At 41.4% G+C, this 17075-nt stretch overlaps 1 protein-coding gene across 3 annotated transcripts in view; it reads right to left on the minus strand.

The window, feature by feature from the left end:
• F8 (coagulation factor VIII) overlaps nt 1–17075 on the minus strand; it is a 515303-nt gene that overhangs the window by 466340 nt on the left and 31888 nt on the right. For all 3 annotated transcript variants that reach the window (XM_075184684.1, XM_075184685.1, XM_075184683.1), the window contains exon 4: nt 8930–9142. In XM_075184684.1, the coding sequence (XP_075040785.1) occupies nt 8930–9142 (213 nt within the window). The remainder of the gene's footprint in view (nt 1–8929; nt 9143–17075) is intronic.

The raw sequence follows: 17075 nt of genomic DNA on the forward strand, positions 1-17075 counted from the left end.
CAAAACAGAATACTAATTTGCACCCCTTGCATTGTAACATGGTTTTGTCCAGGAGACTGAAATAAGAAGTTTCTCAAGTTAAGATCCTTAATGAATCAGGCCCTAAGTGATGAAGTGATTATGTGAATTGAAAGATTGGAATCAAGTCTGTTTAGATCTCATGTGAGGCCCCAATTGTTGTTATAAAAAAGGAGGTGGTAATAATTTCACTTTCTTAAAACAAATATACAGCTTGGATTAGTATACCCAGTGATACTTATGAAATATGATTAAAAAAATATATGTAGTTAATTAGAGGTTTACATAGTAAGAACTTGACAAGCATGAATGGGGATGCCCTGGCTGGGTTGTAGTAAATTGACGAAGATAAATGAATGAGGTAATAGTAATATACATAACAAAGTTGATGAGATTAAAAAAAAGTCACAAGTCCATCAAGTTCAACCTATTCTGGATCTCCTGTGATCCCTCTCTTATATTTGAAATTGATCCAGATAAAGCAACTTCCAATCTGTTTCAATGGGGGGAAGGAAATATTTTCTGACCCAATACCACAGTCCTATTTCTCCCTGAATACATTATTATACTTCATTTTAATTAACGGTCGTAACCACGGATACCCTTTTTCGCTAAAAAATTGTCTAACCCTTTCTTAAACATATCAATTGAATCTGTTATCACAGCCTTCCCTGCCAGTAAATTTCTTATATTGACTGCCCTTACCGTAAAGTAGAGAACCCATTCCTTTGCTGGTTGTGAAACTAATGAGATTTCTTGGGGGAAATGTAGTTTATTATTTGCAGCCCATAGAGGTGTTACGTTATACACATAAGAAAGTGGTTATTTGATGTTATGTTCTGTTTTGTTTATTCTGCTTCTGGCCAACTAGGAAGCAACTGGAGATGGTAAGAGGAGAGGCAGTAGTCAAGTGGATAGCCTACTGTGTCACGCCAAAACATTGCAGGCATGCAGAGGGTGACAGTGTGCCCCATGTATTAGTAATATATGTGGGTGGGGAAGGGATTATTAGTAATTTATGTGTGGGAAACATATTTGGGAGTGACACCAATGAAAAACTTGGTTAATATTATGTTGCTCTTATGTTTAGTGTTTCCTAATAAAATAATGGTGTGATCAGAGATGGTGTCAAGGAGATGCTGACAGCATGCTCAATTCAGCTAATCAAGACTTTTTGGCAAATAACATCATATGTATGTAACAGATTCTGGATACTATATTACTAATCTTGATTAGCGCTGGCTTACCTGAGGTGCGGAGTCTAACGATCTCCCCGGTGTTCACCAAGAACCGCCGCAAGGCGGGGTGGGCTTCGCTGCCAGGAGTCGCAGGTCGCGGTCCCCAGGTTCGCCTCAAGATGTAGTACAGCGGAGTGAAGCGGTGGTAGCGGAGTCAACGAGCCGGTTCGGTACACAGGAATGGAGTCAGGCAGAATCAGAAGGCAACTCGGAGTCAACAAGCCAGGTTCGGTACACGGGTCACAAGAATAGGAGAATGGTCAGCAAGCCGGGTCGGTACACAGGGAATAGAGAGCCAGGGAAGTCAAACAGGCAGAGATCAGCACACAGGAGACACAGGAACAGGAAGACACTGCAATCCACGAAGAGCAGGAGCCAGGGACAGGTAAGTGTTGCTCTGACACTCAGCGAGTGTCAGAGTGAGGTTTTTATGCAGAAGGGGATTCAAAATCCCCGCCTCTAGGTTGTGGTCATGTGACCGCCTCCGGGTGCGGTCACATGGTCCTGAATGCGGAAGTGCGGCTGGACGGAGCGGCGGGGATAAGGTAAGTCCGTAACAGTACCCCCTGCCATAAAGGTGGACTCCGAACACCTAATAGGGTTTCAAAGGAAATTTTTTATGGAAGGATTTAAGTAGACGGGGAGCATGTAGGTCAATGGCTCTTACCCATGAGCGCTCCTCAGGGCCGTAACCCTTCCAATCCACCAAGAACTGTATGGCACCTTGAACTTTACGAGAATCTAGGATAGTTTTAATCTCGTATTCCACTTGATCCCGATCCACAGCAGGAGGAGGAGTTCTGGATGAGGTGGAGAATCTGTTGGTTACCATCGGTTTTAACAAGGAGACATGGAAGACATTGGGTATGCGTAAGGAGGGAGGCAGACTCAATCTAAAGGCTACGGGATTAATAATCTCAGATATAGCAAATGGGCCAATAAACTTGGGAGCAAATTTTTTACTGGGAACCTTTAAACGAATGTTCTGGGTGGATAGCCATACCCTGTCACCAACTGCAAAACTTGGAGTCATTCTTCTCCTTTTATCGTAGAATTTTTTGGAACGAGTAGTTGCTTGTTTTAAGTTTGTCTTGGTTTGTTCCCAAATATCAGAGAAGTTACGAACCAGAGAGTCCACTGCTGGAACTTCAGAAGATGAGACTTGAGAGAAGGTGGGTAGTCTAGGATGGCAGCCATACAGGACAAAAAAGGGGGAGTTAGAGATGGCCTCATGAAAATGGTTGTTATGGGCGAACTCGGCCCAAGGGAGAAGGTCCACCCAGTTGTCTTGGTTACTAGAGATAAATATTCTTAGAAACTTCTCTAATTCTTGGTTGGTTCTCTCAGTAGCCCCATTGGACTGGGGATGATATGCGGAAGAGAAGTCAAGCTTGATCCCGGATTTATTGCAAAAAGACCGCCAAAATTTTGATATGAATTGTGATCCCCTATCGGAGACAATATGTTGAGGACAGCCATGGAGGCGAAATATTTCTTTAATAAAAATATCGGCTAAGGAGGAGGAAGAAGGAAGGCCTTTGAGAGCAATAAAGTGGGCTGTTTTAGAGAAGCGATCCGTGACCACAAGCACTACAGTACAGGATTTGGAAGGGGGAAGGTCCGTGATAAAATCCATGGAGATCTGTGACCAAGGGTAATCAGGAATGGGTAATGGGAGCAAGCATCCATAAGGCTTCTTTCTAGAGGTCTTGTGTTGAGCACATTTGGAACAAGCAGCAACAAATCTCTTCACATCCTCCAGCAAGGAAGGCCACCAGTAGCTTCGGGACAATAAATCCCAGGTCTTGCGAATGCCAGCATGCCCAGAGAAGAGTGAGTGATGAGCCCAGTGAAGGAGCCGGGTGCGTAGATGTGGCAAGATGAATGTTTTGCCTGGAGGACAACCCTTTTTCAGGTGTGTAGCTGCCAATACTTGACATGGATTTACAATGAATTTCTTATCTTCCGAGGATTCCATGTCAGCTGGATCAAAAGAGCGAGATAAGGCGTCTGCTTTCGTGTTCTTAGATCCTGAGTGAAAAGTGATGTTGAAATCAAAGCGTGAGAAGAATAAGGACCACCTTGCTTGACGAGGATTTAGACATCGGGCAGTGCGTAAGTAAAGCAAATTCTTATGGTCGGTATATATGGTGATAGGGAATTGCGCTCCTTCTAGTAAATGTCTCCATTCGGAGAGAGCCAATTTGATGGCCAGGAGCTCTTTGTCGCCAATCCCATAATTCCTCTCAGCAGGTAAAAAGCGACGGGAAAAGAATCCGCAGGGATGAAGTTTCCCAGAAGGACCTCGCTGTGATAGTACGGCTCCTGTGCCAACAGAAGAGGCGTCTACCTCCAGGACAAAGGGACGAGAACAATCTGGCTGTTGAAGAATGGGTGCGGATGAAAAGAGAGACTTTAATAATATGAAGGCTTGGATAGCCTCAGAGGACCAAATACCAGCATCAGCAGATTTGCGGGTCAATGCTGTGATGGGAGCCACGAGAGAGGAGTACCCCTTGATAAATTGACGATAATAGTTGGAGAATCCTAGGAAGCGTTGAGTGGCTTTAAGGCCTGAAGGTTGGGGCCAGTCAAGTATGGCTTTCAATTTTGTGGGATCCATCTGTAGACCGGTGCCCGAAATAATATATCCCAGGAAGGGAATTTGTTTCTGCTCGAAGGTGCATTTCTCCAATTTGCAAAATAACTGATTTCTTCGGATACGAGAGAGGACCTCCAATACATGAGTACGATGAGATGCTAGATCTTGAGAAAAGATGAGAATGTCGTCCAAGTAGATGACTACAGATTGGTACAAGAGGTCTTGAAACAGCTCATTCATAAAGCTCTGAAATATGGCTGGGGCATTGCATAGCCCGAAAGGCATGACCAGATATTCAAAGTGGCCGTCTCGGGTGTTAAACGCCGTCTTCCATTCATCCCCCTCCTTAATGCGTATAAGGTTATACGCTCCTCTGAGGTCAAGTTTAGAAAAGATGGTGGCACCCTTGATCCGGTCGAATAGTTCAGAAATCAGTGGCAGTGGATACCGATTTTTAACGGTAATGGCATTCAGGCCTCTGTAATCAATGCAAGGGCGGAGGCCCCCATCTTTCTTTTTTACGAAGAAGAAGCCAGCCCCAGCTGGGGAGGCAGACTTGCGGATGAAGCCCCTGTTTAGGTTTTCTTGGATGTACTCCTCCATAGCCTTAGATTCCGGGAGGGAAAGGGGGTAAACACGGCCCCTGGGAATGGGTTTACCAGGTATCAGATCAATGCCACAGTCCCAGATTCTGTGAGGGGGAAGTCTAGTGGCCTCTTGTTGACAGAAAACATCAGAGAAGGTTTGGTATGGCTCAGGCAGGAGAGTCACAGGAAATTCTTGGGTACGTCTGGGACTATTCGGGGGAACCACTCTCTGTAGGCAGCGAGAGAAGCAGGACTGTCCCCAGGACAATATGTGACCAGATTTCCAGTCCAAGGTGGGAGAGTGGGCACGAAACCAAGGAAGTCCTAAGATGACTGGGTTGGTAGATCTTTGTATTACTAAAAAAGAAATCTTCTCCCGATGAAGTGCTCCTATCTGAAGTAGAAGGGGAATAGTGCGTACCAGGATGGACCCCTCAGGGATTCTTCCCCCATCAATGGCCATCAGAGAGATGGGTTGTTCCAAGGCTTGTGTGGGAATAGCGAATTGTTTAACTACTGTGGCGGAAATGAAATTTCCTGCGGCTCCGGAATCTAGAAGAGCCGACTGCGGGAAGGTCTTTTGTCCTAACTGAAGGGAAATGGGAATAGACAGGCAATCATTACTATTGGGAACTGACTGACACTGAGAAAAGAGGCCCAACGACACAGCTCCAGAACTCGTTAGGCCCTGTCGTTTCCCGAGCGTTTGGGACAAGAACTCAGAAGATGGCCACTCTCTCCACAATATAAACACAGCTTGTTCCGAAATCTCCTCTCCCTCTCTTCGGCTGATAAGCGGGTCCTCCCAAGTTGCATGGGCTCTTCAGGGGGAAGAACAGGGGTTTGGAAGTTGGGGGCTAAGCGAATCATGCTACGCCGCGACTGTTCCTTCTCAGAATTACGTTCCTTGAAACGCAAATCAACTTTGACACAGAGGGAGATAATGTCGTCCAAAGACGTAGGGAGTTCCTGGGATACCAACTCGTCTTTGATTCGGTCTGAAAGGCCCTGCCAGAATGTAGCTACTAGAGCCTCATCGTTCCAGCGAAGTTCAGACGCCATGGTTCTGAAGAGGACCGCATACTGCCCCACAGACTGGTTTCCCTGGCGGAGACGTAGTAAGCCGGAAGCGGCATTGGACACCCTTCCTGGCTCATCAAATATTTTCTTGAAGGTGGACAAGAAGAGGTTGAAGTTATGTAGAATGGGGTCGTCCCTCTCCCACAAGGGGGAAGCCCATGCTAAAGCTTGACCGGACAATAACGAAATCACATAGGCCACTTTCGTTTTTCCGGAGGGGAAGTTCCCAGGTAGAAGCTCGAATTGTATGGAGCATTGATTTAAAAAACCTCTGCAATTTTTAGGGTCTCCATCGAACTTAGGTGGGTTAGGCAACCGTAGCTGCGAGGAAGAAGCTGCTGCTGCGGCCTGAGGTACAGGGGCCACTGCCGGCCCAGGTGATCCACCAGCCACTAGGGTGTTCTGGACAACATCCAAGCGAGTGGATAGACTATTGAGGAATTTTAAAAGTTGCTCTTGGTTAGCTTCTTGTTTATCCATCCTTCCTACTAAATGCTCCAACAGATCTTTAGCTGTGGTATCCATGGTCAGAGCAAACTGTAACAGATTCTGGATACTATATTACTAATCTTGATTAGCGCTGGCTTACCTGAGGTGCGGAGTCTAACGATCTCCCCGGTGTTCACCAAGAACCGCCGCAAGGCGGGGTGGGCTTCGCTGCCAGGAGTCGCAGGTCGCGGTCCCCAGGTTCGCCTCAAGATGTAGTACAGCGGAGTGAAGCGGTGGTAGCGGAGTCAACGAGCCGGTTCGGTACACAGGAATGGAGTCAGGCAGAATCAGAAGGCAACTCGGAGTCAACAAGCCAGGTTCGGTACACGGGTCACAAGAATAGGAGAATGGTCAGCAAGCCGGGTCGGTACACAGGGAATAGAGAGCCAGGGAAGTCAAACAGGCAGAGATCAGCACACAGGAGACACAGGAACAGGAAGACACTGCAATCCACGAAGAGCAGGAGCCAGGGACAGGTAAGTGTTGCTCTGACACTCAGCGAGTGTCAGAGTGAGGTTTTTATGCAGAAGGGGATTCAAAATCCCCGCCTCTAGGTTGTGGTCATGTGACCGCCTCCGGGTGCGGTCACATGGTCCTGAATGCGGAAGTGCGGCTGGACGGAGCGGCGGGGATAAGGTAAGTCCGTAACAATGTAATTGCAAGGTGGGGTTGCATGTCTTTTTAGTAGTTGATATGGATATATGATATACAGAGATTCAGGATGGAGTCAAAAATGCATGGGTCCCAAAGAAGCTTAGTTTACGTGGGTTACCCTGATGTTAGTAAGGTCCAGTGGTAGATCTCATCCCAAGATTCCAGGATCTCCTGGGATGGTGGTTTGGTGTGGCTGTCCTCATCAGCAGATTTATAGGTTCTGGGGGTAGATTGTCGGTGGTAGCAAAAGATCTCTGGGGCCCCAACTTTAGGTAGTTCGATTGTGGTGGAGAAAAATATTTAATTGAGGTAAAATCAAATAATGGGGGGGTATGCGAATTATGTAGATATGTTTATAAATATATTATATATATACACTAAGTATGTGAGGCTAGCTGCTTTGTTCATTTATGTAATCAATAGATGCTGTGGCCAATCTACATCCATACAAGTGTCAGTGTCAGTTCTTTATGAGTTAAAGATATGTTCAATGAGTATGTTTTAGAGGAGAGTGTGATGCTGCACAGATATTATGGTAGCTTTTAGGTGAAAATCCCACAATAAATATATAGGGCCACATTTAGAAGTGGAAGTAAGTCCTTTTTGTGTGACATAAAATTTAACAGTAACATGCATCTTGTAGTTGCTGCCTCTAGGCATAATGAAGCATTCATGTACAGATAGAGTACATTAAGGACATGAACACACAAGGTAAGCACCTGAGAGATTCACCCTATTTAGAGTTTCAAGTATCTGTAAAAGCGCCTTTAAGGGGGTATATTTTTTGCACGTCCACAAGCCTGGTGGAAGGTTACACATTTTTGCTGATGACTTGTGCATCCGACCTCATGAATCATAAATTTTCTTTTAAATTGTGTGTGCTTCCCCATAAAATTCATAGCCAGCACTAGCTCTATACAGCCTGGGCTGGTTCCCACTAACTTGTAGGTAAAATGCTTGTGACTTGCATTCAATCACCACTGGTTGCCCCTTGGGAGCAGTTATCATAATGTAGGGAGGTTTTTTTTTTTTAGTCCCACTGGATTATGAAGAAAGAAGATTCCCATTGCACTACATTCTTTAACTACATCTTTTTTAATAAAGTGGGAAAAGTATTGTATTTCATTGCAATTTATTTTTTAAATTGTTTTTTATTTACTTATTTATTCTATATTAGTTTAATGGGTTAAAGGCTTCATCGACTCTTTCCCAAAATATAGTGGGAACACTGATGTGGTAGAAAGTTACTCCTGGGTCTTGATATTTGGCAACAATTACCCTGCCCAGGTGGACCAAGAAGAGAAGAGGAAGGTGGTTGTTTTTTTCTGGTTCCTCTCTTCCATAGAGACATCGTCATGCTGATCAGGCACATTATGACACTCTAAATGCTGATTACAGATTTTAGAGGACATGCAAATAGGTGCAGGTCTTTTTAAAATAAATGTTTTTAAAATAGATGTTCTCCTTGAACATTGTCAGTTTTAGAAACAGAGACAAGTTTACCAAAACATCATGTTTATACTTTGAATACAAGGACAGGACATGATAACACCTACTGAGTGCTTCATCTGGTGGTGTTTTGTGTTCTTTATAAAAAATAAAAAAAAACTGAGAAACTCTTGTTATAACTTTTACTCTGTAGTGCTGCTGCCTTCTACCATTATGTGTAATGATTATAAATCAATGATCATAACTTTTAAACTTAAGTATTGTAATACTGCCTTTTATTGTTTATCATTATGGGGTCTTGTCAACAATATAAAACACCAGTTTTAATGACAATAAAGGTCTTGAAATGTCTGGGATTATTGTGGTGAGACTAGCTATCTGGGAAATCCTACACTGATTATGGACGCTTGTACTTGCTTGTTAACCTGTAATTGAAGTTAAGTAAATGTTGACAATTAATCATTACCTCTGTGTCTGTTATCATTCCTTCCCTGTGTCTATATTGCATAATTGTATAGTCAAACCTGAGTTTAAGTGAAACTATAAGTATTCACTTCAAGCAATAACAGTCACATCTTTCCATTACAGCCTTCATTTGTTTTAACAGTTTACAGTTTCTATCTCTAATGAATACACTGAGGTATATTTACTAACATTGCTCACAGCTCCGTATATCTTTTAGCAGTTTAGTGCAAGTTGCAGACTTAAAGCAAATATCTGATAGGTTGCTATGGTTTTAGTGCACATTAGTATCTTTAAACAATGTTAGTAAAAAAAAAAAATCTAAAATAAAAGTAAAATATATATATTACCTGGCTTACAGATGAGAATAGCACCCACCAATCCAGAATTTATGTCATAAGAGGAATTGCTGTGAGAGTAATAAGCAGAGGTTATACAGAGAGGGTCCGAGTCAGTAGGTCCATAGTTTTCTGGAACGTTCCAAATGTATGTGTATACTTGTCCAGGTGGAATAGCGTCATCTGCCTTCTCCAATTTGCTTGTTTCATCATCATATCCCGCACCTAACAAGAATCAAGTAGTACAAAGTTAGTATTATTATATCATAACATCATATTTTATGAGCATAACTTTAGCATGCAAGGTTTCTGACCTATATAAAGAATTTGTGTTTCGTTGTAACTATCTAGTACCTGCATATAATACATATTTTAACATAAGTACATAGTATGAATTTGGATTAAGTATATTTTGAAACCTTATGAAGTGCAATGTTTAATGCAAAGTTATAGTTCAATACAAGCAAGAAGCAAGGCAAGGGATATACATCTTTTTCTTGATCATTTTTGCAAAAGGTTGTGGTTTGGTTTTGTGCTCATTGACTTATTCTGCATTGGATAAAAGTACTGTATAAATGTATGATTATTAAGTTGTCTATTAACACATTTGTATTGCATTATTCTGAACTATTGTATTAATACTCACTAGTATTTTCACACATTCATACTGCATTAATTGATTAATATTTAGGGTCTAATTTGATTGTACTTAACCTTAATTGTCACAGGCATTGTGCTTTCTAAGATTGATAATGCCTCCTAATTTATATCTTCGGCTAAGAATGTCCTTCGGTAGCAGTCATTTGAGGGTAAATGCTGCTGTGAAAGAATTGTGCAAAGTGCTATTTTTGAAGTCCAGATTCGGGATCTAAATGAGCAACTGTCAACTCTGCAATCCATTGCCAACATAGAGAGGAGTATGGTGTAGACTCTAATGTCTCGTATTCTGTTCAGCGCTGCAGAAATTTTGTGGCACCTTATAAATAAACAATAATAATAATAGTGTTCATTCAGCAGACATTGGTATGAGCCAGTGCAGAAAGCAGTGGAGACTTCGGAAAAGAGGATCCTGAGGTATTTGGGTGACAAATAGAGTTACTCGAAAATTTTGAGCCGGTTTGATATTCAGCCAATTTTCACCAGCTTAATTGCCACAAACATGTTGGCAGTACACTGTCAAAAGGCTTGTGACCTAAAATTCCAGTTCCAAATTTGCAACTCATGTTTGCTGTTCGCATATCATGCTCGCTAATCAAGTTTCAGTTTCGGTGTTAACTTAAGTGATCATGTTTGATTTTCACTGATCACATATAAGTTCACCATTCACTGTTCATGTTCGAGGATAGCGGTTCATGTTTTGCATTCGCCATTAGCATAAAAAAAAATATTTTAAAATATATTTACTTTTAAGCACTATTTAAATATAATATTTAAATAATAAAAGTATTTAAAATATTGTTAATACAAACTGAGAACACTACTGTTTTCAAACTTTAAAGTTCACTGTATGCGTTCACTGACACATGCCGATAAATATGCCGATTTGCTGATATAGGGTGAAAGTTTAAGAGTAGCAATGCTACTTGCTCTAGAATTCAGGGAGATGACTACTCAAGAGAGTATGGAAACAAGAGGCTGGTGAATGCCAGACATGGGACTATAGCATCAATTACACATATATTTTAATCCATCATCAATCTATGAAGACTGAACACCTTTTTGACTCCCAGGTACTTGGGTTTGTTATATTGTAGGTCACTTTGACAGATTATTTGGAGGTGATGTGAAGAACCTAGTAATTATGGTACACAATGGTGCTAATCAAAAATATACAGATAGCTAGGTGAATGGTCCCACAAAATGGCTGTAAACTTAAAACAAGCACCCCAAGGAGGTATTTTCTGAAATATTACATGTTCCACATGCTATACCTGAAAGATAGTGTGGGCTTGGGAAGGTTAATAAGTAGCTGAGAAGTTGGTGTATGGTGTATTTCAGAGCTTTGATGAATGGGGGCAATTTCTCTTTCAATTAAATGTTCTGCTTAGGTCATCTACATTTCATTGGGGAGAGTTCATCAGTGCTGGGTGGAGAAGAGGATTTGAAGATTGAAGAACGTTTTATACTAGAAACTTGGTAGGAGGGCAAAAATAGAAACATTGTATACGATTTTGTGACACGGGACCCCTCCTAAAGATGTATCATGATTCACACCGGTTTAGTTCCACTCTGAGCGTTGTATACATGGATTCCACAGTGATAGGAGGATCACCAGCCAGTTCCCTTTATAATTGTCCTCCTGATTTCTATGGGTGTCAGTTCATCAGGTCTCCCTACCTGATAGGAAGTATCTCCTAGGCAGTTTGTTCATCTGCTACAGTATCGCTCATCATCAGTCCTGTTCCAGAATTATACACCTGTGTGGATCTCAGTGCTTTTGCTCTCCGCAGTTCATCGCTTCACAGCATTACCTGTTCAGCTTATTCCACAGTCCGTGGCCTCACTGCAGAGCATCGCTCATCATCAGTCCTGTTCCAGAATTATACACCTGTGTGGATCTCAGTGCTTTTGCTCTCCGCAGTTCATCGCTTCACAGCATTACCTGTTCAGCTTACTCCACAGTTAAGACCTGTGGCCTCACTGCAGTGCATCGATCCGGTTCCAGAGTTATATCACCTGTGTGGATCGCAATACTTCTGCTCCCCGCAGTGTATTACTTCACAGCTATATCTGTTCAGTTTATTCCGCTGTTTAGACCTGTGACTGTACTACCTGCTCATCCTATCCTGTTATCGAGATTCCTGGCTAGACTGCTGATCATCGCACAGCACCCTTCCTATTCCGGAATTCCATACACCTGAGGCTACATTTCATTCTGCCTTACAGTTACTTCATGGTTCTCTGTACTATCTGCTCTGCGCCCCCCAGAGGACCGTGATCTCTGGTTGAGAGCAGCTAAGACCATATTCCCTTGCGGAAATCCCTGGTGATTATCTCTCCTCCATTAGACACCACCCCTCTCTAGGGGTAGGTGTCACTCAAGCAGAGATCAAGACCATTCCCACTATCTGGCTTTCGTGACAAGATGCACACAATTTCTTGCTTGTACTTTGCTTATATTGTCAGGATGGCAAAGTTCCACACACTTTCTTGTCACCCTCATGCTAAGTTAACAAAGGTCAACTCCCTAATCAGCAGCCAACTTGTTCTAGTCGGTCACACTGCATAATGAACAACTCAGGCTTAAATACTTTATACTCCTCCCACAGTCCTAGCTTGATGGACAGGTGACACTCCCACTTAGATTAGAAGACTTCTCTTTAAGTGCATTGCTTGATTAGTCTTACTGCAGGCACCCCCTATCAGCTGCTATTAGCTGTGGAAACCACTTAAAAATATGTACATTAAATCACACTCTACAGTATTATTTTGTCACACATATGTCCTACACCTGTGTGTCTTTAAACTAGGTACACTGCTGTACAAATGTGTGACCCTGTTTGCAGCCTTGCCCTGCAGACAGTGGTGGGATTCAGCCGGTTTGCACCAGTTCGCCAGAACCAATACCTAATTTTAAGGTCAGTTTGGCTCCAGACTGAGTCCACCCTCAGTGAGGAGCGGCGCAGAGAGGAGTCAGCAAGCAAGAAGACAGAAGAGAAGAAAAGAAAAGAAAAAAACATGACGGAAAAGGTAAGTGAAGGAACGGAAGCAAGTGGGAGCAAAAGCAGCATGGCAGAGTGTGAAGGAAGGCAAAAGCAGCATGACACAGTGATGGGGGGTAAAAGCAGCATGGCACGTGTGAAGGGGTTTAAAGCAGCATGACACAGTATGAATGGGGCAAAAGCAGCATGACACAGTATGAATTGGGCAAAAGCAGCATGGCAGAGTGTGAAAGGGGGTAAAAGCAGAAGGCACAGTGAAGGGGGGGTAAAAGCAATATGGCACAGTGTGAAGGGTAGTAAAAGCAGCATGGCACAGTGTGAAGGGGGGCAAAAGCAGCATGGCAGAGTGTGAAGGGGGGCAAAAGCAGCATGGCAGAGTGTGAAGAGGGGCAAAAGCAGCATGGTACAATGTACAGGGGGGAAAATGCAGCATGGCACATTGCTAAGGGGGGGTAAAAGCAGCATGGCACATTGCGAAGGGGGGGTAAAAGCAGCATGGTACAAAACTCTTTCTTATAACAATCTAGTTTTGCGTACATCTTTTATTGTTCTTATTTCAGTATTAAATGCATGAAATATTAAACTACTTTTCGGTATATCTTTTTGTATACTTAATGCGGTTATTAGGGCAAAGAACCGGTTGTTAATTTATTTTAATTCCACCACTGCCTGCAGACTGTCAGCTGAATACCTAACTTCTATCATAGAGACCAGTGACAACTCACTTCCTTTGTCACAATTGTATAACCAGGAAACAGGGCTTAGCAAAGGGAAATAGTCTTGGAGTCTGAAGTAGAATTAGAAGAGGTGATAAGGAGGTATGTAAAATTATAAGTGGCAGGAAAAATAAAATGATGATAATAAATGCTAGAAGTGTTCCAAACAAACTAGGCGAACTGCAATAAATTATGTTGAAAGAAAATTGTGATATAATAGGAGAAGTTATGATGATGTATAGCATAAATTCTTACATTACTTGGAAATGGACATGAATAATAATGTATACAACTTCATTCATGTATGCTAAATTAGTAATTACTAATTAGACAAATTCCATGAGGTAAATAATAAGTTACTACTCAACTAGGGAACATAGGATTTTTTTTAAAATGCACACTATTTAAAAATGTTAAAGTTGCTTTAATCTAAAAATATTCAGCAAATGAGAGAGGCTCAACTCTTTATCACACAATAAGAGTATTTTATGAATTGCAAAATATGCATTTTTACACCGCTTTTTCAGTTTTGCAAAAATGTCTAAAATGCCAAGAAGGTAATTTTAAGGTGCACAATCACTTCTTAGTCTCTGGAAACTCTCAGCAAACCTACAGTATATGGTCCCGATTCATTAAGGATCTTAACTTGAGAAACTTCTTATTTCAGTCTCCTGGACAAAACCATGTTACAATGCAAGGGGTGCAAATTAGCATTCTGTTTTGCACATAAGTTAAATACTGACTGTTTTTACATGTAGCACACAAATATCAACTTTAAATTTCAGTGTACAAATAAGCTATCAAGTATTTGTGTGCTACATGAATAAACAGTCAGTATTTAACTTATGTGCAAAACAGAAAACTAGTTTGCACCCCTTGCATTGTAACATGGTTTCGTCCAGGAGACTGAAATAAGAAGTTTCTCAAGTTAAGATCCTTAATGAATCAGGCCCTATGTGTGGGTTTGCAGATGCTTTGGAAAATTCACATGAAGTAAAAACGTCACTACAAGTCCAACCAATTTCCTCTTTAGGACCAACTCAATCCTTAATTTCATCTTTTATGTTTGTCTCCTAAAATACTGCACAGACTAGTCTCATTTATGTTTTTAATAAATCCTAACAGTGAACGGGCATCAGTGCTGTCTCAGTTGGATGTGTCCCATTTGTGTGTTTGGATGTTTTTATTGCATTGCTCGTGTATGGCTAAAAATGTGTTTTTCCGCAAAAGGGCAACTGGAAGGTAAAAAATGTGTCCCATTAACAATAGATGGATAATGATAGTTTCCAGCACATCTGTACAGACAAAGATTTCAGGTCTGTTTTGGGGGAAGAAAAATATATGTGCCTACTTATTAAGCAGAGAATGGCTTGCCCCTGCCAGTTCCTTTAAATCAAACTCTATCCCACAAAATTAATTCTCAATTTTCCATTATATTTCAAAACAGGGTGAAATTGTTACACTTAGTAAGGAATACCTGCAATCCGTGCCACTACTCACAGGAGTCCTAAAGATTGTCAGCGTAGCCCGCAAATCCATGTGCTTACTGAAAAAATTGAAATTTTCTGCAAGTATTTTCTTCATTCCACTGCAAAATTTAGCACATTTTGCAAGCCAAAATTGTACGCAAGTGTTCTAAGTCCTACCCTAACCACATAACAAAGCAGAATGAATTGACCATTGTCTCATTCATAGACTATAAATTCTGCGACTTTACAAATACAATGCCAAAAGGCATTCAGCGGAATCGCAAAACAAAAGCAAAACTCGAACAATGTTTCACTGGAACTTTACAGCAGAAGCTGAAATAACCAATTCAATGAACAGAAATTGGAGTTTGCAATATAATCTTTATCATTGCTAAACTGTTTTTAGAGGCAAGCGATGACTTGATCAGAAGAATAGATTAAAATTTGTATCTCGATTTACATTTACAGATTGATAAATGAGGTCCCCCAAAAATTCACAAGTGATATATTGAAAGACTGTCCTGGACAGCACAGACCAAATACTTGTAGCCGCCCTCTCAACTATTGAAAGAGTTTTTCTAATTGTCTCCTTTCTTCATACAGGTTGTAAGCATACCAAACATTAAGGTCATCTCAAATGCCACCAAGAAGCACAATATTTAAAGCACTAGAAATTGAAAAAAAATATTTTTAAGCAGAGCACCTTTGCTTAAGCTTAGGACAACTGTATTAAGTTAAACAGATCCTCCAGAAATTACATATCAATTTATGAACTTTAGACTGTATAACAAGTTTATGCTCAATACTGTTACTAGTTGCCTTGTAATCCAAGAAAGAAATGGCAGAAAATGATACATCCAGCAGAAAATTCAAATGCATTTGGTGAACTTGAAAGATTCTGTATTTATTGGAGAGATGTGAAACTTACTTACCGTAGCCTCTCCAATACACCCTAGGTACTTAAGTTTCTTTATATAAGCAGAGTCTCAATGAGTTCTTCAGTAAAAGTAACTAGCATATTTTGGAAGTTAGGAGCCAAGTGTAATGTTACAGGCCTCCTAGTGCACTCTTTCAAACTTTTGTTCTTTTAATCAAATGACACTTTTTTAGATTCTTTATTTAAAATTTGGTGCAAACTGTAATAGAAATTAATATGTAGCAAGTCTCAGATTTAGGGCTAAGTCTAACCGAATAACATAAGAAAAACATTTTTTGTCAAGTAAAACAAAGGGGAATGATGGCAGCAGGAGTGGGAGGAAGGAAGATAAAGTGGGTATAAAATAGCAGGTTTGTCCCGGACATGTCTGATGATTTAAAATGAGTCTACCAAAAAAGCAAGAAAATAAAGACCGAAGGAGCAATGACCCAGGTAGGATCCAAGGGATGTAAGAAGGAGGGGAAGCAGGTTGAAGATCACTTAGGAAGATGTCAGTAGGAGAGTTTGACTTTGTGTGGACTTCTAAATATGTCCGGGATTCCATCCACCAAAACCAGGTCACAACAAAGTCACAATATTTCCTCTGCCGGGTGGCAGTGGCTCCATTGTCTTATAGAAATCTATTTGGTGAACTAATCACCATTTGTGGTTATGGAGCGAGAGCACCAGTGGGGTGAGTTTAGGGCCCTGGCAGCATTGCTTAAGTGTTTCAATATGGAACTTGATATTTGTTGTTGGGAATGTCAGAGAGGGAGAGCAGGCAGAAACCAGGGTTAGTCAGGGCCAGGTTCCCCAATATTATACCTGATAGTCTTATAAACTCCTTCCAGAAGGAGACAATATATGCTGATACCATATGTGCAGAATTGATCCCTTAAACCTCTTGCAACACCAACGAGATATGACACTGTCTGAATGAATCTTTAGACCATCGTATAAGGAGTTTATGATGGGTCTCTACCCCAGACACCACTCAGGGAGCAACAATCGGTTGTTTGGTAATCCTTGATCCATGGGATGTGGCCTACTCTCAAACTAAGGTCTTTATCCCATTCTTCTGCAAAACAGTAATTGGAGTCAAATAGTTACTCCAGAAGGATTTTGTAGATATTTGATATTGTATATGTCAGTGGGTCTGTTATGTACACATTATTTCAAAGTGGTATAACTCCCTTGCAATAACTTCCAGGCCCCAATAGAGATCACTAAGTGCCTAAGCAGAGAGATGCAGTCAAGTGGTATAATTTTGAGTAATTTGCATGAAAGGTCCTGGCAATATGGAGATGTGTGTGTCTTAATATGCCTTTTTCATCATTCACTGAGAGTATGTAGTTGAGGGACCTCTGTGTTCTGAGTGCCCTAGCCAGCAGCCTC

The sequence above is a fragment of the Mixophyes fleayi genome, chromosome 9 (assembly GCF_038048845.1).
Source record: "Mixophyes fleayi isolate aMixFle1 chromosome 9, aMixFle1.hap1, whole genome shotgun sequence".
Classification (NCBI taxonomy): domain Eukaryota; kingdom Metazoa; phylum Chordata; class Amphibia; order Anura; family Limnodynastidae; genus Mixophyes; species Mixophyes fleayi.